Source organism: Papio anubis, chromosome 11, assembly GCF_008728515.1.
Source record: "Papio anubis isolate 15944 chromosome 11, Panubis1.0, whole genome shotgun sequence".
Taxonomy (NCBI): Eukaryota; Metazoa; Chordata; class Mammalia; order Primates; family Cercopithecidae; genus Papio; species Papio anubis.
In genome coordinates, this window is record NC_044986.1 from 110871884 (window position 1) to 110895597 (window position 23714).

At 44.3% G+C, this 23714-nt stretch overlaps 2 protein-coding genes across 2 annotated transcripts in view; both read left to right on the forward strand.

Annotated features, from left to right (window-relative positions):
- NMT2 (N-myristoyltransferase 2) overlaps positions 1–23714 on the forward strand; it is a 61452-nt gene that overhangs the window by 9676 nt on the left and 28062 nt on the right. The window contains exon 2 of the mRNA XM_031651933.1: positions 18797–18932. Within this exon, the coding sequence (XP_031507793.1) occupies positions 18797–18932 (136 nt within the window). The remainder of the gene's footprint in view (positions 1–18796; positions 18933–23714) is intronic.
- Positions 4030–5892, forward strand: LOC103887337 (peptidyl-prolyl cis-trans isomerase A-like). The gene is made up of 2 exons (XM_031652478.1): positions 4030–4292; positions 4601–5892. Exons 1-2 carry the CDS (start codon positions 4148–4150, stop codon positions 4948–4950), a joined length of 495 nt encoding a protein of 164 aa, XP_031508338.1. The 5' UTR covers positions 4030–4147; the 3' UTR covers positions 4951–5892.

The following is a 23714-nucleotide window of genomic DNA, read 5'->3' on the forward strand; positions in this document are numbered from 1 at the left end:
CGTCTGCCTTTCTAACCTCTCTCCCTCTCTGTCTTCCTCTCTGTCAACTAGACTGCCCCAAGCATCTGTTCCTTAGTTCAGATTCTCCAGAAAGGATCTCACTGGTTTCTGGCCAAGAAAGGGATTATCCAGGCATGATCCAGGCCGCTGTGGTGGAGAACGGAAAGGGAAGAGTAGGAGGGTATTGTGTGGTACAACATGGTCACTGAGGGCCACACCTTTGGTGAAACCTGTGGGCAAAGGGAGTTTTCAGGGAAGAACATAGTGAGCAATGCTGGCATCTTGCTGGGACTGAATTGTATGTCCCTCCCAATCCATATGCTGAAGCCTAAATCCCCAACGTGATGGTGTCTGGAGGTGGCACCTTTGGGTGGTAAATAGCTCACAAGGGTGGAGCCCCCATGAATGGGATCAGTGTGTGCTTATAAAGTGATTAAGAGTCCAGCACATTGTTCCTCTGCCAAGAATGAGGCCCTCACCAAAAAGCTGACCCTGCTAGCACCCTGATCTTGGTGGACTTCGAGCCTCCAAAACTGCAAGAAATAAATGTCTGTTCTTTAAGTAATCAGTCTACCGTAGTCTGTAATAGCAGCCTGAACTTAGACCCACCTCAAAACATGTCTACAGAACACAGCATGTGTCTGCCTGTCTACTCACAGGTAGACTGTGCGCACGGAGGCAGCACTTTCAGTCTCCAGTCCTTGGGATAGCTGGTACCTTGCCTGTGTTTGTAACTTGCTAAAGATTTGCAGAATGGATTCCAATAGCTCTTAATTCCCATTGACAAATGTATTTCAAATTGTCTTTATTTTATATGCTTTAATAATAGGTGAAGGCTTTTCTTTTTCTACTTCTCATGGAGAGGACTTTGGCTGTAGAGTTTTTAGTTTTGTTCGGCTCTATAGGACCCCACATTTTTAAATGATAACTAATTTTTTGAGCTCTTGGTATATGCTTATGTATTTTTCTTTTTCTTTTTTTTTTTTTTTTTTTTGAGATAGAGTATCAGTCTGTCACCCAGGCTGGAGTGCAGTGGCGTGATCTAGGCTCTCTGCAGCCTCTGCCTCCTGGGTTCAGGGGATTTTCCTGCCTCAGCCTCCCAAGTAGCTGGGATTACAGGTGCCTGCCACCATGCCCGGCTAACTTTTGTGTTTTTAGTCGAGATGGGTTTTCGCCATGTTGGCCAGGCTGATCTTGAACTCCTGACCTCAAGTGATCTGCCCTCCTTCAGCCTGCCAAAGTGCTGGGTCTACAAGCGTGAGCCACCATGCCCAGCCTTATATATTTTCCCTGGTTGACTCATTACAATAACAAATGAAGAGACTGAGGCTTATCAGTTTTCATAAGTTATCCAGGCCATAACTCAAATTCAAACTTAGCTTTTTAGTCTATCTGACTGTAAATCTGTTGCTTTTCACTAAACTACAGTCTCATGGACTCTCGATAAGAGTAATTTGATAATGTTTCAAGGTCTTTTTCTTTACAAGTCATAGATTGATTACCAACCTGAACACCTTTGGAGCCAAAATTCACCAGTGTAATGGGTCAGTGAATTAATTTTTAAAAAATCATACATTTCTTTGCTTAAAGACTATTGCAAATCAATAATTAGGAACTCTATTCTCTCTAGTCCCTTAAAGGACTCCTTTTATTTTATAGCATCAGTGTAATTCGTAACGAGTTTTTTTCTTTTTTTGCTTCTTTCATGGCTTAATCATCTCTTTTCTGACTGCCCTACCTGTAGCCTCGTACATATCAGCACCCCTTTCTCTGGAGCCTCTGCCCCCAGCATCACCATCATTCCGAGTTCCATGAAGCCAGGTTCCTGTGAGAAGTGACATGGCCCATGGAATCTCCTGGGTGAAAGTGCTGCCGGGAGGTACCCACTTCAGCCCACCTGTACCCCAGTGCTGCAGCCTATGCCCAATCTGCCCTTGATGGTGGTTTTTTGTGGGTGCTTTGAGTAAGGTAGTGGCCTGTCATGCTTTCCCAGCCTTAGGAGAAAATCTGGTTGGACTCAAGGGCTGAATTGGGATGTCACCTTTACAGTTTCTGTTTTGTTTAGCGCGCTTCTGTTCTGGCTTAAACTCACATGCCCCGGGGAAATCGGGACTTCTTTATTCCCGTGGCTGTGTTTCCTCAGTGTTCCAGCTCATGCAGTGCCTTCCCAGAGAAGGATGGGGATTCAGTTAATATAAGAAATTCCCACAGGTTTTTCCTTTACTGTTTCTTTTTTTGGGAGAGCAGGGGGATACTTGCTCTTCACTACTTTGGGGGTACTTATTAACATTTTAAGAAAACTGAAAAAAGAACCAGCGAAAGCAGAGTGCTTGTTTCAGTTTCCAAATGAAGTTTTTAAAAAGTTCTTTACGCGAAACCACATTTTTAATGTAGAACGTTAGAATGAATCACTAAGCAAAAACGCCATGCCTTGGTATATTCGTATATACATTTTCCTGTTTATAAATATTTACAAAAATGCAAATATAGCAGTATATTAGTCCTGTATTAATCAGTTCTCATGCTGCTATAAGGATGTGCGTTAGACTGGGTAATTTTTAAAGGAAAGAGGTTTAATCGACTCACAGTTCTGCATGGCTGGAGAGGCCTCAGGAAACTTACACTCATGGCAGAAGAGGAAGCAAATGCATCCTTCTTCACAGGGTGGCAGGAGAGAGAATGAGAGTGAGGCGGGTGAAAGCCCTTTATAAAAGAGAACTCACTCACTGTCACGAGTACAGCATGAGGGTAACCCCCCCCATGATTCGGTTACTTCCCGCCGGGTCCTTCCCACAACACGTGGGGATTATGGGAACTACAATTCAATGTCGAGACCAGCTCGGTTGGGGAGACCCTAACCCAGCAGCGCTAGAGGAATTAAAGACACACACACAGAAATATAGAGGTGTGAAGTGGGGAATCAGGGGTCTCACAGCCTTCAGAGCTGAGAGCCCCAAACAGAGATTTACCCACATATTTATTAACAGCAAACCAGTTATTGGCATTGTTTCTATAGATATTAAATTAATTAAAAGTATCCCTTAAGGGAAACAAAGGGATGGACTGAATTAATTGCAGCAGAAACACACCCTTAAGACGCAGATCGCTCATGCTTTTTGTTTGTGGCTTAAGAATGCCTTTAACCGGTTTTCCGCCCTGGGCGGAGCAGGTGTTCTTTGCCCTCATTCCCGTAAACCCACAACCTTCCAGCTTGGGTGTTAGGGCCGTTAAGAACATGTTATAGTGCCGTAGAGATTTTGTTTATGGCCAGTTTTGAGGCCAGTTTATGGCCAGATTTTGGGGGCTTGCTCCCAACAATTCAGTGTGAGATTTGGGTGGGGATACACCCAAACCACATCACCCCCTTATCTGTGATTTTGCTTTCTGCAGTTGCAGTTACCCTTCGTCCGTTTGAAAATATTTAATGGAAAATTCCAGAAGCAATGCCTGAGTTTTCAATTTCATGCCCTTCCGAGTAGCGTGATGAAATCTCGGACCATCAAACCCTGTCCCACCCTGGATGCGACTCCTCCCTGTGCCAGCGTCCCCACCTGCAGCTCACTTAGTAGCCATCTCTGTGATGAGATTCACTGTCTTGGAATCACAGTGCTTGTTGTCAAGTCACCCTTACTTTACTTCCTCATGGCCCTAAAGCATAAGAGGAGTGGCACTGGCAATTTGGATACACCGTAGAGAAGCCATAAAGTGCTTTCTTAAGTGAAAAGGTGAACGTTCTCAATAAGAAAAGAAGATCGTATACTGTGGTTATAAGAAGGAATCCTTGGAGCCAGGTGCAGTGGCTCATGCCTATAATCCCACCGATTTGGGAGGCCAAGGTGGGAGAATCACTTGAACCCGGGAGCTCGAGATCAGTCTGGGTAATATAGCAAGATCCTGCCTCTACAGGAAAAAAAAAAAAAAAAAAAAAAATTAGCCAGGCATAGTGGCATACACCTGTATTCCTAGCTACTCAGGAGGCTGAGGCGGGAAGATCACTTGAGCCCAGAAGTTCAAGGCTGCAGTGAGCTGTGATTGCATCACTGCACTTCAGCCTGGGTGACAGAGTGAGACCTAGTCTCTTAAAAAAAACAAAAACAAAAAAGGCTTTGCAGATGCCACTGCTGCCCGGAGCCCTGTACTATCAGCCATGGTCAACCCTACCATGTTCTTCAACATGGTCGTCAACGGCGAGCCCTTGGGGCGTGTCTCCTTCAAGCTGTTTGCAGACAAGGTTCCAAAGACAGAAAACTTTCGTGCTGTGAGCACTGGAGAGAAAGGATTTGGTTATAAGGGTTCCTGCTTTCTTTTTTTTTTTTTGGGACGGAGTCTCGCTCTGCCGCCCAGGCTGGAGTGCAGTGGCCGGATCTCAGCTCACTGCAAGCTCCGCCTCCCGGGTTCATGCCATTCTCCTGCCTCAGCCTCCCGAGTAGCTGGGACTACAGGCGCCCGCCACAGCGCCCAGCTAGTTTTTTGTATTTTTTTAGTAGAGACGGGGTTTCACCGTGTTAGCCAAGATGGTCTCGATCTCCTGACCTCGTGATCCGCCCGTCTCGGCCTCCCAAAGTGCTGGGATTACAGGCTTGAGCCACCGCGCCCGGCCGTTCCTGCTTTCACAGAATTAATCTAGGGCTTATGTGTCAGGGTGGTGACTTCACATGCCATAATGGCAGTGGTGGCAAGTTCGTCTACAGGGGTAAATTTGATGATGAGAACTTCATCCTGAAGCACACAGGCCCTGGCATCTTGTCCATGGCAAATGCTCGACCCAACACAAACGGTTCCCAGTTTTTCATCTGCACTGCCAAGACCGAGCGGTTGGATGGCAAGCATGTGGTCTCTGGCAAGGTGAAAGAAGGCATGAGGATTGTGGAGGCCATGGAGCGCTTTGGGTCCAGGAATGGCAAGAGCAGCAAGAAGATCGCCACTGCGGACTGTGGACAACTCGAATAAGTTTGACGTGTGTTTTACCTTCACCACCAGACCATTCCTTCTGTAGCTCCGGAGAGCACCCTCCACCCCATTTGCTCGCAGTATCCTAGAATCTTTGTGCTCTCACTGCAGTTCCCTTTGGATCCCATGTTTTCCTTGTTCACTTCCATGCCTAGCTGGATTGCAGAGTTAAGTTTATGACAATGAAATAAAAACTGAATAACAAAAAATAATAATAATCTACCTATAAAATTGTGAAAAAGGAAAAATACCTTTGTGCCTAGGCTATGCAGGATAGGAGTGGGGACTAGCCGTGCTTTTAGGCATCGCCTGGGAGACTTGGAACGCCTTCTTGAGGATAAGGGGTGCCTACTGTATATTGTTTGTATTGATCTGTTGTCATTTGAAAGGTCATTTGAATGTCTTTCCGGGTCACCGCACAGCCTGCACCTGAGTCAGGTCAATTGGCTGGCCATCCCGTCACGTGATTCTATACAGGGTACCATTATTTATTCATTTCCTTATTGCTGGAGCTTCATGGCCAAGGCTGCCAGTGGGCCCCTTCTTCCACAGTGACACTGCTTGCTCTGGGCACCTGGAGGGCCCCACTCATCCCTCCTGCTGGCTGGGATGTGCGTACTAGTGGTAGGAAGTTATTCCAGAGCACCTGCACCAAGCCAGCATCCTGGGGCAGGGGAGACAGGATGGAGGGACTCAGCCCTGCTGTAATCTTAGGGCACAACTTCCCCACTGAGGGATGCAGAGACCTTTTAACGAAAGTTAAATGTGCTTGTGTTGTGAGCGGCTGTTATTTTGGGACTAGAGCCTACACAGCTCAGCCTGTATACTAACTAATAAAACATCTGCGTGTAGGCCGGGTGTGGTGGCTCACGCCTGTAACCCCAGCACTTTGGGAGGCCGAGATGGGCGGATCACGAGAGCAAGAGATTGAGACCATCCTGGCTCACATGGTGAAACCCCGTCTCTACTAAAAATACAAAAAAAAATTAGGCGGGCCTGGTGGTGGGTGCCTGTAGTCCCAGCTACTCGGGAGGATGAGGCAGGAGAATGGCGTGAACCTGGGAGGCGGAGCTTGCAGTGAGCCAAGATCACCCACTGCACTCCAGCCTGGGTGACAGAGCGAGATTCTGTCTCAAAAAAAAAAAAAAAAAACAAATAAAACAAAACATCTGTGTGTAACTTTGGCCTTAGAGATGTTTTCGTGTTTTCATTATGTAATGTTTTGAGTAAGTAGTATGATCTATTCAAAGGTCAGCTATGTGGTACAAAATTCAAAAGGCATCAAGGGGAGGCAGCGAAGTTAAGTCTCATTCTCCCTGCACTGAACTTCTCCCCGATAGGCAGCTCCTGTTGCAGGCTCTTGGCGCGTCCTTCCAGTGCTGGCAAGGATGGGGGCATGTGCACATATGTGCCTCCGCAGTCCTTCAACACAAATGGCAGCATGCCTCGTAATTTTTCACTTAACAGCCTATCTCGGAGGTCATTATATATCAAAATACATAGATCAACCTCCTTTTAGTTTTATTGTATGTTTTTAGAGTTTGCGGGGGTGGATGTCTCACTGTGTTACCCAGGCCGGTCTTGAACTCCTGACTTCAAGTGATCCTCTGGAGTTGCTGGGATTATAGGCGTGAGCCACCATGTTCAGCTCCAACCTCCTTTTTAAAAAGGCTGTATATGGATCCTTTCCACTCAGAGGCTCCTCTCTCCATATATAGAGAGAGCTGTTTCTCTTTCTCTTCTATTAAACCTCCATTCCGAAAAAAGGGTGGGGGGCTACTGTATATTGTAGCATTGAATGGATATACCATTACCTCTTTAATCTGTCCCCTGTTAGTAGACAGTAAGGTAGTTTTCAGTCTTTTGTGCTAGAACACAGGGCTGAAGTTAATCTCCTTGAACATGTATCACCTCTCCAGACTGTTTCCTAAAAAATATTTAAAAATCTTTCTCAGTTAAGTTTTAGGAAGGCAGTGTGGTGTGTTGAGATGAGTATTAAACCAGGAACCAAAAAGCTTCCTTCACTAACCCTCACTTGGACTTCGGAAGTCAGTTAACCCCTCCGGGGATGAGTGTCTTCATTGGTAAATAAAACAGACTGCTTAAAGGGAGCCATTTGTGTTTAAAATTCATGATTTGACAAGTACATACTTTGTCCTGGGCCTGACCCCATCCTCAGGGATAACAGAAGGCTGGGGAAGGTTCTGAGAGGGAATAGCTCTGAGAAAACCACAGACTTTATGCATCAGGGTCCCATCAGACCCCAGGGTTCTTCTTGAGTTGACTTTTTGCTGTCACTTCCTAAGGATAAGGGGAAAAGATACATTTTGGCAAAGGAGAGACCCCAGTCCTGCTTGTCCCAGGTTTAAGCCATCCCTTCTAGACACTGCCACTTGCTTCTTGTCTTGTACACAACTTCTCAGAGCTCTGTGGTCTTTCTCTGTTTTTTAAAAATTTCTGTTTCTTTCCTCTACCATCCCAGAGCGGACCATGACCTCTGGCTCCGTTTTGGATCTGGGAGGTGCATTTCCTTTTGTGTTTGAGGACTCCAGGTTCACCTTTGTGATTCCTGGTGAAAGGCGCCATTTGTACAGCCTCACCAACTTGTCTTTGACCTTTGACTTTGCTCATAGAAACTGTTTTCTCTGTTTCTCATCTCTGGCCTTTGCCCTTGAACACATATCACACGCTCATATACCAGCCTTGGACCAAGCTATCTCACTTCTGTGTGTATTACAACCTTTTTTTTTTTTTAGAGGAGTTTTACCATTCACAGGTTGGAGTGTGCAGGGCACGATTCCCAGCTCACGCACTTCTGTCTCCCAGGTTCAAGCAGTTCTCCTGCCTCAGCTCTCCCAGTAGCTGGGATTACAGGTGCGTGCCACCACACCCAGCTAATTTTTTATGTTTTTGGTAGAGACAGAGTTTCACCATGTTGGCCAGGCTGTTCTCTAACTCCTGACCTTAGGTGATCCTCCCGCCGCGGCCTCCCAAAGTGTTGGGATTACAGGCGTGAGCCACCACATCCGGCCAACTTTTTTTTTTCTTTTTAAAACCATCTACAACTTGATGCTTGTGAGCCACCAGCTCCCTTGAGGCTCATAAGCCACGGATCTATCCCTGTTTGTCTGTCAAACGGCTGAACAATTTGAATTTCATCTTCAATTGTATATAATGATCTTAAAGATATGTAAATAACAAAATTTTAAAGCACTTAAAATATTTCTTCCTGTATTCTGATCTTGCACTGTCTTTGTTACAAAGACAGGTCTTACTTCACAAACTAAACTTCATGCTAGATGCATTTCTGGCCAATGAGTGTTGTATGAAAGTTTATTATAGTTTAACATTGTCTCTTATCAGAATTGGGCTTTTATGTGATGTAGACACCAAAATTGTTTGATAATAATGAAATAATTATGAAAGGAGGAGGCTGACTGGGCACTGTGGCTCACACCTATAATCCTAGCATTTCGGGGGGCCAAGCTGGGCAGGTCACCTGAGGTCAGGAGTTCAACACCAGCCTGACCAACATGGAGAAACCCCGTCTCTACTAAAAATACAAAATTAGCCAGTATGATGGTGCATGCCTATAATCCCAGCTGCTCAGGAGGCCGAGGCAGGAGATTTACTTGAACCCAGGAGGCGGAGATTGCAGTGAGCCAAGATGGCGCCATTGCACTGCAGAATGGGCAGCAAGAGTGAAACTCTGTCTCAAAAAACAAAACAAACCAAACAAACAAAAACAGAAAGGAGGAAGCTAATGAGATAGAGTATACATTCCCACATTTCCAATACAAATACGGCACAGGTTTAGAAGAATCAAAAACTTGGAACAGCCCAATGTGTAAGAAGAGGGATGAGTTAGTAAACTAGACCAGAAGCTAGCAAAGAGGGACTAGTTAACAAACTGGACTAGAAGCTAGCAAAGGGGATCATCAAGATTCCTCTTTTCCAGCCACGCTTGTATTGATTCCAGGGCTTATTGTTCAGCCATTGTCTAGAGCTAGGCATCCTCTGCTGCTAACACCCGTGTAAAGATTTAAATTATTGGCTAATCTCACAGTCACCTTTATCCAAAGCTGTAGCCTCAATAGCTGCAGCCACCTGCCTGCTTGATGGATCTTTGTTGATGATCTCTGTCCCTCACTGGCCATACACTTCTGGGACAGCTCTGAGCTCTTAAGCCTTCTGGGGCTTGTCCATGACTTACTGCTTTGCACAGAGACGATGTTGCTTTGTAGATACTCCCTACACCAATCGCAAGAGGAGAAGGGACGCACTAAGTATGGGTTGAAGCTACCAAACCCGTGATGGAGCTGAAATCCTACTTTAGATGAGGCCGTAGTGCAGCCAGATGATGACAGCTGGAAGGTTGGCTTCCTGCTCTGGACTCTGCATTACACTTGGGAAAAGAAAGAGTGAAGAAACTCATACTGGAATTACACAAATGAGCCACTGACAAAAACAAACTCATTTGTGTGACTTCTTCAAATCCTGAACTGCAGGTGAAAGCCATTATTGAATTTGATGGTCACATGATCAACTTAGGTAAGAGGGGTGCCCCAATCCAGGATGAGGACCAACTTTGGCCAGTACAGCCTGATAACCTGAGTCAAGCTTAGCCAACTTCCCCAACTGTGGGTGTGAATTCTCTTCCAGCAGCAGGTAGTGTGATGTACCTTGGGTTACCTTTGTTTTTTATCCACTGTACCAAAACCTCATATTTTTTTCCTAGTAGTGTTATTCCTTCTGGTGAAGTGTTTTGGTATTCCAACCAGAACACCAGGGCATGTGCACACACGTAGCACAAAGATCTATTACAATTCCGTAAAACAGGTGAATAAAAAATGTCCAGAGATCACAATTAGACAGTTTACAAAAGAAGACCTAAAAATTGCCAGTAATCTGAAAAGATGGTCAACCCAAGGACGTACGTAAATGAGAGACAATGTAGGGTAGTAATTATGTGGATTTTGGAGCCAGACTGTCTGGATTCAAGTCCTGGTTGTGCCATTATTAGCCATGTGACCTTCAGTAAATTACTTAACTTCTCTCTACTTCAGTTTCCTCATCTATGAAATGGGAATAATAATAGCATTTACCTCCCAGTGTGACAGTTTATGAAGTTGTTATCTCTAGGGTGCTTGGTACCATGCCTGACACATAATGAGTGTTGCAGCATGTTACCTGCTGTGGTGATGATTATGATGGTGATGGTGATGATGGTGGTGATGATGATGATGGTGGTAATGGTGGCAATAATGATGATGGTGATGGTGATGGTAGTGATGGCGGCAGTGGTGGTGGTAATGATGGTGATGGTGACCATAATGGCAGTAGTGATGGTGGTGATGATGTGATGGTGATGATGGCGGCAGTGATGGTGGTGATGGCGGTGGTGGTGGTGGTGATGGTGATGATGATGGGTGTAGTGATGGTGGTGGTGATGATGTGATGGTGATGATGATGATGTGATGGTGTTGATGGTGGCAGTGATGGTGATGGTAGTGGCAATGGTGCTGATGGTGACAGTGATGATAATGGTGATGATGGCAGAAATGATAAGATGGTGGTGATGATGGTGATGGTGATGATGATGGGGGTAGTGATGGTGGTGGTGATGATGTGATGGTGTTGATGGTGGCAGTAATGGTGATGGCAATGGTAGTGGCGATGGTGCTGATGGTGATGGTGATGATAATGGTGATGGCAGAAATGGTAAGATGGTAATGATGGTGATGGAAGTGGTGGTAGTGATAGTGATGGTGCTGATGATGGTGGTGATGGTGATGTGATGGTGATAATAGTGATGGTGATGATGGTGGCAGTGATGGTGGTGATGGCAATGGTAGTGGCGATGGTGGTGATGATGGTGATGATGATAATGGTGATGATGGTAGTAATGATATGATGATGGTGATGATAGGGGTAATGGCAGTGGTGGTGGCAGTGGTGGTGATGATGGTGGTGATGACAATGGTAGTGGCGATGGTGGTGATGATGGTGATGATGAGAATGGCAATGATGGCAGTAATGATATGATGGTGATGATGGTGGTAATGGCAGTGGTGGTGGTGGTGTTGATAGTGATGGTGATGATGGTGGTGATGATGTGATTGTAGTGATGGTGATGATGGTGGCAGTGATGGTGATGATGGCAATGGTAGTGGCAATGGTGGTGGTGATAATGGTGTTAGTTATGATGTTAGTAATGTTATGGTGATGGTGATGATGGTGGTTATGGCAGTGGTGGCAGTGGTGGTGGTGATGATAGTGGTGGTGATGTTGGTGGTGATGATGATGTGATTGTAGTGATGGTGGCAGTGATGGTGATGATGGCAATGGTAGTGGTGATGGTGGTGGTGATAATGGTGATGATGTTAGTAATGATATGGTGATGGTGATGATGGTGGTGGTGGTGGTGGCAGCGGTGTTGGTGGCAGCGGCAATGCCAGACTGCTCTACAAAGTGGTTGTTTCAGTTTACATTTTACCAGCAGCATGTGAGTGTTCCCTTTCCTCACATTCTTCTGATATTCTTAGACTCTAAAATGTTTGCCAAATCAATGGGTGACATTGAGCATGTTTTCATAAGCTTATTGGTTGTTAAGGCTGCCTCTTTTGTGGAGTGCTTATTCATATTGTCAGCCCATTCTTCTGTCAGTCTTTTGTCTTTTTCTTAATGATTTTTTTATTGATTTGTCATTCATCTAGCAAATAGTTATTGAGGATCTTTTATATGTCAGACACTGTTTTCGGTGCTAGGAATACTGTTTTATGGATCTTACATTCTAGTTAGAGAGAAACAATACAGTTCCAGCTAGCAATAAATTATATTTAAAAATTAAAGCAGTACAATCATAGTAATAGCTGGCTTCTACCTGATGATTTCTGTGTGCCAGCTACTATACTAAATTCTTAAATGTATGAGTTCTTTTTATCCTCACATTTTTTCTAATACTATTTATTTCAGACAGGGTCTCATTCTGTTGCCCAGTCTGACTGTAGTGGCATGATCACGGCTCACTGCAGCCTCAAACTCCTGGGCTCAAGTGATCCTCCCACCTCAACTTTCCAAGTAGCTGGGACCAGAGGCACACACCACCATGCCCAGCTAATTTTTTATTTTTTGTAAATACTAGGTCTTGCTGTGTTGCTCAAGCTGGTCTTGAACTCCTGGACTCAAGCAGTCCTACTGCCTTGTCCTCCCAAATGCTGGGATTACAGACATTAACCACCACACCTGGCCTAATACTGGTTTTTGAAAACATCATCCTTTTACAGCTACAGAAACTGGAGCACAGAGAGGTTAAGTAATAAACTGAAAGTCACACAGCTGGGAACTTGTGGAGTCAGGATTCAAACCCAAGTAGCCAAACTCTACCTAATGCCTGCAGTCCTGGCCAGAATATAATGTTGTCTTTCTCTACCATCCTAGAAATAAAATGGGAAGGAGAAAAGACCTTTGTATATATTCTGATTGGTAATACTTTCTCATTTGTGTTATAAATGTCTGACCTCATTCTGTGACATAAAATTTTTTTTATAATCACTTTACCATGAAATATTTAACTTTGGTGTAGTCAAAAGTTATTATCTCTTATGGTTTGTACTTTTGAGTCCTTGTTTGAGTAATTATTTCCTTCACTGACATTATGAAGTTGTCGTTTAATTCTTTCACTTATTCATTTGACAGATGTTTACTTGAACCTCTACTATATGCCAGACACTGTTCTAGGCACTAGAAAGATGTGGAGTAAATGGACATCATCGCCTTCAGTTTTAAGGTTTTGTTTTCCAAGTTTGGGTCTTTCACTCATTTGGAATTTGTGGGTTTTTTTCTTCATGTTGTGGGATGTAGCAAACTAATTTTATATTTCTGCATGTAGGAATTCAGCTTTTCTCATGCTGTGTATTGAAAAGTTTTTTTCACTACTGGTTTATGATGTGATCTTCATTATATATCAAGTTTCATTACTATCATGGGTTGTTACTGATATGTCTGTTGCATTTCATGGACCTGTTTATCTAGTCTTCAGTTCTGTTGTATTTTAATAATGTTTTCCTTATAAAGGTATTGTGATTATTATACACTACTTCAAAAATGCATGAAAATGCAAAGGAGAATATTACAATCAGCTCTATTCCTCCCATTTTCCATGCAGGAACTTGGAAATTAAGGGGGGAAATATTTGTAAAATAATTAGTCTCAAACCACTAATGTTTCTTCTGTTTCACAGTGGACAGGAGCTAAGTTACCCCTCTGGAATTCACATACCAAAAATTGAACTCCTTTGATGTCACTCTCTCTCTATATATATATTTTATTTTATTTTATTTTATTTTTATTTATTTATTTTTTTTAGAGAGAGGGAGAGTATCTTTCCTGAGCCTCCTGGGCTCAGGTGATCCTCCCACCTCAGCCTCCCGGGTAGCTGGGAATACAGACACATGTCACTACACCTGGCTAATTTTAATTTTTGTGTAGGGATGGGGGTCTTTCTATGTTGACCAGGCTGGTCTTAAACTCCTGGGATCAAGCAATCCTCCCTCTTTGGCCTCCCAAAGTGCTGGGATTACAGGCGTGAGCCACTGCGCCCAGCCTGATGTCACTCTTAAGATTGATGTATTAGTTGTATGAGGCTGGGCTGCTGTAATCAAGAGACCCTAACGTGGGATTGAACAACGCAGTGGAAGTTCCCTTCTCATTCAGGGACCAGCCTTGGTCATGTGTTCTAATGATGGTGAGGGAGTTCTCCTTCATTCTGTCATCCAGGGTTGAGGCTGCGCTATCGTGTGGCTCTGCCGTCCTCAGGGGTCTCACCTATGTCTGCATCCAAACAGCACAAAGGACAGGAAGGGCATGGGGAAGCCACCCACAAGGGTTTCTGGACAGCAGGAAGTGACACACGTCACTCCCACTGGCTGGAACTCAGTGACCACACCTGGCTGCGAGGCAGCTGGGAAGAGCTGTCCAGCTGTGAGTCCAGAGAGAGAAACGATGGGTTTTGTGGATATCATTGTGGACCACCTGTAAAGCGTTTACATGGCTCTATTACATTGGCTCTCCCATTAAGTTTTGTCTGTAGTTTCCATGAATACTTCTTTGAAGAGATTTGCTGGATGTGCTCATTGAATATTTGCCATTTCCATGGCTGAGAAGGAATGTATTGGTTTCTACTTGAGGTCTGAACGTGCCACTGATTCTCCCAGATGCAGGCTGAAGTGTCTGGGCTTTCAGAGGTGGCAAAACTGAGAGCCTTTTCTTTGTGACCTTTCATGTGCAACCCTGGGGAAGAGGGAGGTGGGACTTGTGCTCCTTAAGACCGAGGAATCTTTCTTAAAGGGCCACATGACATGCAGGCCGAACTTCTATGACTCGGTAATCAGCCCTGAGTACTGGGAGTCCGAATCGGTCTTTCTTCATTGGATTTCCAGGAGAGTCTTCTTTTGGGCATGGATTTTCCTTCAGTGTCTGGAAGCCTGCTTAGCACCTCTCCCACCCAGGCACCGGGATGTCTCTTTCCGTCATGTTTCTCCCTCCAGAGTCCCTGGAGTCCTGTGGGATGCAAACCCCTGGCTAAGCAGCCACAGCCGACTCCTGATCTGCTCTGGCCATAACATCATCCTGTCACCCCCAAGGACAGGAGTGTCACCTGTCAACACTTCTAACTGTTGCATTTGATATAATTCACAAACCATTCACTCGTTTAAAGCATACCATTCAGGCTGGACTCGGTGGCTCACGCCTGTAATCCCAGCACTTTGGGAGGCTGAGGCGGGTGGATCACTTTAGGTCACGAGTTTGAGACCAACCTGGCCAACATAGGAAAACCCTGTCTCTACTAAAAATACAAAACTTAGCTGGACGTGGTGTCACGTGCCTGTAATCCCAGATACTTGGGAGGCTGAGGCAGGAGAATCACTTGAACCCAGAAGGCAGAGGTTGCAGTGAGTCAAGATGGCACTACTGCACTCCAGCCTGGGTGACAAAGTAAGACTCTGTCTCAAAAACTAAAAAATAAAAAAAAAAAAGTATACCATTCAGCAACTTTTAGTTTATTCACAGAGTTGTGCACCCATCACTACAATCAATTTTAGAACATTTGCACCAACCGCAAAATAAACCCACATCCCGTAATCATGCCCAAGCCCTCCATCTTCCCAGCCCCTGAGCACCACTAATCTAGCTCTGTTTCTGTGGATTTCCCTGTCAGGACATTTTGTAGACATGGAATTATACAATACATAGTCCTTGGCAACTGGTGTCTTTCACTTAGCTTAGTGTTTTCGAGATGCATCCATTCGTGTTGTGGTGTTTATCGGTGCTTTGTTTTTTTATTGCTGAATAATCCATCCTATAGATGGACCACATTTCCTGTCTCCATTCATAGAGAATAGACATTTGGGTTGTTTCCAGTTTTGGGCTGTTATGAATGATGCTGCTATGAGTATTTGTGAACAAGTTCCTGTGTGGACATAAGTTTCCATTTCTCTCAGTTATGTACTGATTGGTGTAGCGGCTAGGTTGTGCAGGGAATCTGTGTTTAGTGTTTTGAGGAACTGTCAGTTGTTTTTCAAAGCAGCTGCTCCATTTTACATTCCCATCAACAGTGTATGAGGGTTCCAGCGTCTCTCTATCCTCGCCAACACTGGCTTTTTTTTTTTGAAATGGAATCTCGCTCTGTCGCCCAGGCTGGAGTGCAGTGGCGTGATCTCCGCTCACTGCAACCTCCGCCTCCCAGGTTCACGCCATTCTCCTGCCTCAACCTCCCAAGTAGCTGGGACTACAGGTGCCCACCACCACGCCCAGTTAATTTTTTGTATTTTTAGTAGAGACACGGTTTCACTGTGTTAGTCAGGATGGTCTCGATCTCCTGACCTCGTGATCCGCCTGCCTCGGCCTCCCAAAGTCCAGGCGTGAGCCCCCGCGCCCAGCGTGAGCCCCCGCGCCCGGCCTGGCTCTTTCTTTTTGATTATAATTATCCTCATGGGTATCAGGCGGTGCACTGGCCAGCCCTGATTCTCAAATTCTCCTTTCCTTCATGGCCTCAGGAAATGGAAAAGTAGCTCTTCCTCACTGAAGGGCTGGGAAGCTCGCCTCTCATCATTTTATAAATGCTATCAGATCTGTCTGGGAGTTTGGAGGCTGGGATGACCAACTTAGTACGCATTTCTGTAGCTCCCTGTCAATTTAAAGTTCAGCTGAAAGAGAGAAAAAGAAAAACTCTTGCTGAACTAGAGTAAACAAAAATGATGACGCTTTCTCCATTATGCCAAAATAAGAATATAAATTTTAGCAACACTGTTTGGAAGAAAAAAGTTTTGGCGTGTAGCATCAATTAGCTGCCAAAATGGAGTTTTGGAAACCTCATCGAACAAGCTTTATAAGCTATAGAATAGGTGATATAAACTTACTTAAGGAATTTCTGGTGAAATGGTCTGGTGTTTTAATTTTTTAAATGTCTCCAATTCCTCTCAAGTTTCCATGAGTTTATCTATTTTAGAGACTGTTGTTGTCGTCGTCGTCGTCGTCGTCGTCGTTGTTGTTGTTTTTGAGATAGGGTCTTACTCTGTTGCCCAGGCTGGAGTGCAGTTGCATGATCATGGCTCGCTGCAGCCTTCCAGGCTCAAGTGATCCTCCCACCTCAGCCTCCCAAGTAGCTGGGACCACAGGTGCACACCACCATGCCCCACTAATGTTTTACTTTTTATAGGGACAGGGTCTCACTGTGTTGCTCACGCTGGTCTCAAGGCATCCTTCTAGGCTTAAGCGATCTTCCTGCCTCGGCCCCCCAAAGTGCTGGGATTATAGGCGTGAGCCACCATACCTGGCTGAGAAAATTATTAACTGACACCCAGGACAAATATATTTTCATCCAGTTGGATAGGCATCTACTTCAAAGCATCCTTACCAGTCACTGCCTTTTATTCTGTATCTCTCTGTAACCAAGCTTCTTGGAAATGTGGAGATATTTTAAAGTTGAAGTACTGTACAGAAAAGCTGTGAGGTCCCAGGCTCTTAGTGGTTTCTGGAAAGCCATAACCAGCAGCAGTTAGAATAAATGGTAGAGGTGGGAGAGGGATAATCCCCTGGGTTGTGAAGTCATGGGCATGTCCACCATGATTTTGGTCCCTCCCACTCAGCCTCTGGCCCCAAGATAATGCTGAACACATAGTAAATGTTCAATAAATACTTGATAGTAAGTTGCAGTAGGCTTTAGCATTGAGGTTGGGACTGTGGTAGCTTTCAGAAGTATTTTATGGCCTGGGAATAGGTGACGGCACCACCTCTAGAGCCAGGCTTATCCATTCATTCATTCCGCAAGCATTTGTATTGGTGTGTACTGGTGTGAGGCACTGGAGACCTTAGGGACGCAAGTATGAATAGACTTTTTAAGTAGCACGTGCAAATGCATATGTAAATCACACTATAACAGTACAACAGATTCACCAATTCACAGGGTGCCAGCAATAGGAACACTGGGAGAGGAAAGCCTAAAATAGTCCTACTCCCAAACCAGAGAATATATAAAACTGAACGTATCTACAGTATATTTCTAGCTCACGTACCTGGCTGTGATATGTTTGTTCAATCCCAATTGCTAGTCAGATATTGATGGGTATCCTTGGCCACCAGGTGATTTAAAATATAAACATCATGATAGCACAGATTTGATTCTGTTGATGAAAATAAACTGCTCGTTGTGAGGTGTTCAAAGCCTTACTATTTTTAGACCACTAGGGTACCACTTGACAAAGTCTTAATGTATCTCCCAAAATAAGCACTGTTTTCTATTTTAGAATGAGAGTAGAAATATGAATCTATAGCTCAAGTGCTTAGTTCGTTTTTCTTTTTCTCCAGGTCTGTCGCCCAGGCCAGAGTGCAGTGGCACAATCTTGGGTCACTGTAACCTCCATTTCCCAGGCTCAAGCTATCCTCCCACCTCAGCCTCCTGAGTAGCTGGGACTACAAGTGCATGCCACCACACCTGGCTAATTTTTTTTTTTTTTTTTGGTAGAGGCTGGGTTTCCCCTTACTGCCCAGGCTGTCTCGAACTCCTGGGCTCAAGCTATCCACCAGCCTCAGCCTCCCAAAGTGCTGGGATTACAGGCATGAGCCACTGTGCCCAGCAAAGTGCTTAGTTCTTAAATAGTTTCTCTCACTATTGCACATGCCTTTCATATTTGGACGTTACAGAGGAATTATCCATTTTAAATTGAAAAGTTAACACATGAATAACCAGTGGAAAGAAAAGTTCCTTTATAACCTAGATACTAGGTAACAAAACTAGCGCTTTGTGTTTTGTTTGTTTGTTTGTGACAGGGTCTCTCTCTGTAGCTAGACACTTAGAGCTTTTCACTGTTAGCCTCAGTAATAAAAATCTTGATCAGGGAACATTTCCTCCTCCGCGAAAAAGCAGTTTGTTTAGTTCTGTTGCTTCAAGATTAGTGTTTTGTTGTACCCAAGAGATCTTTATAATGGAGTTTTTCGTATCATGTACCTCTCCTCCAGAAAGCTGACTTAAACGTCGATTAGGAGAGTAGTGATAACCGTGGAAACTATTTTACTTTAGTTATAAAATGTGGTTTATCTCTGCAGTCTTCCTGCATCGCGACATCTAAGCACCTGCAGGATGACTGAGCAGGGACTAGTATTCTTCTGTGTTGCCTGTTATCATCTTCACGCTACTACCTTTTATTCCTCACCTACATCCTAACACAGTTATTTTCTACTGCCTGTAACATCTGTGGTTTTCGAAATGATTAATTGTATGCAATTCAATTTCATTTAATGATTTTTTTTTTGTTGGTTGGTTTCACCGTCTTTGCATTTCCTGCAGAAGTCCTGGAGGGTATTTGGGAGCCAAAAAGAAAAAGAAGAAACAGAAGAGAAAAAAGGAGAAACCAAATTCCGGAGGCACCAAGTCAGATTCGGCGTCTGATTCCCAGGAGATTAAAATTCAGCAGCCTTCGAAAGTGAGAGCTCTGTTTTTTTTTTTTTTTCCCCCTGTGTGGTTTCTTGTGCATATGAGTGGGTTTACGCAGTTTAGCGCCCTGCTGGATCAGATGTGTAGGGACTTTGTTGTGACTGTGTGTTGAATGCCACTAGTAACTGGAAGCTCTTGACAGCCTCCTTAAAACGGACTTTGGCATCCAAATAATGAAGGGGTACACTGTGCTTTTGTGTGTGTGTGTGGGTACCTGCTGTGTTTTTCCCTTTTCTCAGTGAATTTGTATTTAGATTGTCATTTGAGAAGCAAGTCTCAGTGTGAGCTTGTTAGGTTTTTTGAAATTACACTTTAATATTTGATTACTTTTAGTTCAGAAGATATTCACATTGTAATTTTTCTGGGTGTCTGTCTAATTACCTGAATAGCACAACACCATCTGGCAGCAGATTTCAGCGGGAACAGCCATGGGTAAGTCTCTCGTTGACTTTGAATCAAACCAGTTTGCAGCGGTCGTTCTTCATGTTAGTGCCAAGGGTGGGAAATAGTTCCTGACATTCTCCTAGTTTAGACCAAACCAGACGTTGTCCAGCTGGGCCCTGCGTTGGCAGATGGTGACCAAGAAGAGGGTTGATTGTACTGCGTGGGTGTCTGGTGGCACAGATGGCAGCCATCCCTGTCTGTGGAGCCAACCCCCAGGCACCCTGTGTGCTGGGCCTCTGGGAAACACAAAGCCCTCTTGATGCAAGAAACTCACAGTGAAAAGGATAGAATCAGCCAGGCACGGTGGTTCACACCTGTAGTCCCAGCACTTTGGGAGGCCGAGGCAGGCGGATCCCTTGAGCCCAGGAGTTTAAGACCAGCCTGGGCGACATGGCGAAACCCTGTCTCTACTAAAAATTACAAAAAGTTAGTTAGGCACGGTGGCATGCACCTGTAGTCCTAGCTACTTGGGAGGCTGAGGTGGGAGGATAGTTTCAGCCTGGGAGGTAGCGGTTGCAGTGAGCCAAGATCATGCCACTGCACTGCAGCCTGGTGACAGAGACCATGTCAATCAATCAATCAGTCAATCAATGTGAGTAGCATGTGGTGTTATGGAAACAGCTCAAGAGGTGACGTCTGAGACCTTGAGCTTGTTCTCTGCCCCTTTGCTCACCAGTTGTGTGCCTTTGCCCGGGTACTGCACTTCCTTCAGCCCAGTCCCTTATCTTCTCTCCAACTCGCAGTTTGATCTTGAGGTTCCAGTTAGAGCATTTTTATTCGAGAGTTTTTACATCCTAAAACAGTGCGTATATATGTATGGTAGTTCCTACCATTCTGCAAGCTTTGTGGATTTCCTTTTTTCTTATGCAGAGTTTCTGTTGTGTTCCATGAAGTGAGTCTTGCAGGTGGTTTTGTGGTTGTCACCTGTTTTACACAAGAGAACCGAGAATCACTGAGAAGGAAAATTACTTGCCCCAATTTTTCCCTGACTGACTGCAGGGTGAGAAGAAAATGGGATCTTCTTCCCTAGCTTTTCAGCTTGGTTCTCAGGTAATAAATATCCTACCCACTAGACATAGCTTTCCAAGGTAACTCATAGAGGACACCACCATACGCTTGCACAATACTCTTCCCATTTCTAAATGTCACTTCGTCAGATAAACGTGGCATCCCTGACCTGCAGTGTGGACATCTCCTGTTGCTTTCAGCATCACCATCAGTCTCTGCCCATCCCTTCCACCTCTAGTGACTGTGAGCCTTTCCCCTCTCTCTGGTCACTTATGAGAAACTAGAACTAAGCCAGGCAGCCGGGAACTCTTGGCATTATATGGTAGTCAGGGTTCTCTAGAGGGACAGAACTAATGCAATAGATGGATAGATAGATAGATAGGACAGAACTAATGGAATAGATGGATAGATAGATGGACAGATAGATAGATAAAGGGGAGTTTATTAAGTATTAACTCACATGATCATAAGGTCCCACAATAGGCCGTCTGCAGGCTGAGGGGCAAGGAGAGCCAGTCCGAGTTCCAAAACTGAAGAACTTGGAGCCTGATGTTCGAGGGCAGGAAGCCTCCAGCACGGGACAAAGATGGAGGCTGGGAGGCTAGGCCAGTCTCTCTTTTCACATTTTTCTGCCTGCTTGTATCCTAGCTGTGCTGGCAGCTGATTAGATGGTGCCCACCTAGATTAAGGGTGGGTCTGCCTCCCCCAGCCCACTGACTCGAATGTTCATCTCCTTTGGCAACCCCTTCACAGACATACCCAGAATCAATACTTTGTATCCTTCAATCTAATCAAGTTGACGTTCAGTAGTAACCATCACAGTAGGGAATTTCTTTTATGAATTTGGAGGAAGTCAGTAGTGTCTTAAGATGGGCTTTTCTCCATTGCGTTTTTTAAATATGGGGCTCTTTTCCTTTAAGCTTATGCCAGCTCTTGATAGCACTGTAAATTACAATGGACTGCATTGCAGAATATTCTGGTCTACACACAAGAACCAAAATTAAAATGATATTTGGATTCTTATAGACTTTTAGTGTGATAAAACTTGGACATTTTTTTCCAAGGTATTAAATTTGGAAAATAATGGGTAAAGAGTATGGTTGATGGTTAGTATGCCACAGAAAGCGTGTGTGGAAGAAAAAGAGAATATACCTGCCTCTTACATAGGAGTGGAATCGTGGGAAGTTAATGTCGGGCAGATGTTCATCTCACCTTGCCTGACACACATTCATTCTTCCCAGGTAGTGCTACTATGGAAGGTGAATAGACAGGCATAAGAATTTATCGTAGCTGAGTTTTCCTTACTGCTTTGTCCCTATGGGTTTGGAAGTTGTATTTATTTGAATCTACTTTCAGAAAGCATTTAAATAGGGCCGTATGTGGTGGTTCGTGCCTGTAATCACCACATTTTGGGAGGCTGAGGCGGGCAGATCACTTGAGGTCAGGAGTTCAAGACCAGCCTGGCCAACATGGTGAAACCCCGTCTCTACTAAAAATACAAAAATTAACCGGGCGTGGTGGCACATGCCTGTAATACCAGCTACTCAGGAGACTGAGGCAGGAGAATCGCTTGAACCCAGGAGGCAGAGGTCACAGTGAGCCAAGATCATGCCACTGTATTCCATCCTGGGCGACAGAGTGAGACTCTGCCTCAAAATGAAAAACAAAAAAGAAGAAGAAGAAGAAGAAGAAAGAAAGAAAGCATTTAAATAGTGAGCATTGGGATATCAATATTTCGCAAAGGGACATTTCATGCTGAAAGTGCTGGTCAACCTGATGAGCTAATTAGGTAGGGAATAAATCACCCTGAAGTCTTCTTCATGGAGTTGGTCGTTTTGGTCACTGGGTCATGTGGAACAAAGATGCTGATTCATGTCTGTTACAAAATAGTTTGAGTTTGATATATTACTGTTAGAAGATTTGACTCAGAAACCAGGAAAGAAATCAAGGAAAAAAAACTAAAGAAAGAAAAATTACCATGACAAATTCATTATAGTCATTGTAGTTATATTTTTATAAGACTGGGCTCTACTTTGCCATTTGAAGCTAAACTGATGCACAGTTAAGCGTTATTCGTTGAAATATGCTGTGATCTCCATTCCTGTTTAAATTGTAACGTCTCCTGATAGATTGTGTTGTTGGAGTTCAGATACACGTGAATTTCATTTTGCTAGAAATTTGCTCCTTTTAATGTTGAAGACTTAAAAGACACCCAAGGAAAAGAAGTAATCCAGAGATATAATAATGACAACCAGGAAAGTATTTTGTTAAATTTGTATGTGTTACTAAGATAGGACCTTTGTGATTTTGATGTTAATCAAATGTAAGATAAACAGCTTACAAAAACTGTGGCAATCATGCTGTTAGATTTCCAAGCAGAGACAAGAAGACTTTCACCTGCCTCCAGCTGGACTTCAGAACTTCGTTTCCTTAGGGTTCTTGACAGTGTTTGTATGAAACAAACCCTGTTCTGTGCTGTGTAAGACGAGTAAGCTTCCCAGGTTAAAATTATTGCTCCAGACCACAGATTTCAGATTCCAAGTGGAACAGAAGTCCAAAGTTGCTGTTTACAAACTTCTAAGGGTCGATTGTACCTTTCGACGTCCACCCTGTGTTGACATACAGCAAAACCGAAGGGCTCTGAAACTTCTAACCACTTTCTGAATTACAGTGAAGAATATTCTTTGCATGGTGTTGAAGTCCTACAATGTCTCAGTGATTTTACATATTGAAAAAAGTCATTGATTTCCATTTTAGTCTTCTGCACTGTCCTCTCATTTCAAGTAGTCTCATGTTCCATGTATTATCATGTTATTTGAGGAGTTTAAAAAAAAAAAAAGAAAAAGAACTGGGGAATCTTCAAGAGGTGGCAGGAATATTGGCTTTGAGAAAGGAATCTTAGAATTTAAAGGTACTGTTTTACCTAAAAAGGAGTCCAGTTTCCAACACTTGGGTTGGGAACAACAGGCTATGGTTGCCCAGGATCTGAAGTACAGAGGAAATTTCTCATCCTTCTGGTGGGAGAGTTTGTCTCTAGAGGATCAGGAGGGTCAGGAGAAGGGCAGGGTGTGGCCGGGAGGAAGGGGCGTGGTTAGAGATTTCCTTTCTTGATCATTTTCATCCCAGTTCAGCACTGGGTTCAGATCGATCTTCCTTCCTTCCTTCCTTCCTTCCTTCCTTCCTTCCTTCCTTCCTTCCTTCCTTCCTCCTTCCCTCCCTTCCTCCCTCCCTCCTTGTTCCCTCCTCCCCCTCTCCCTCTCCTTCCTCCTTCTCTCTCTCCTCTTCCTTCCTTCCTTTCTTTCTCTCTCTCTTTCTCTTT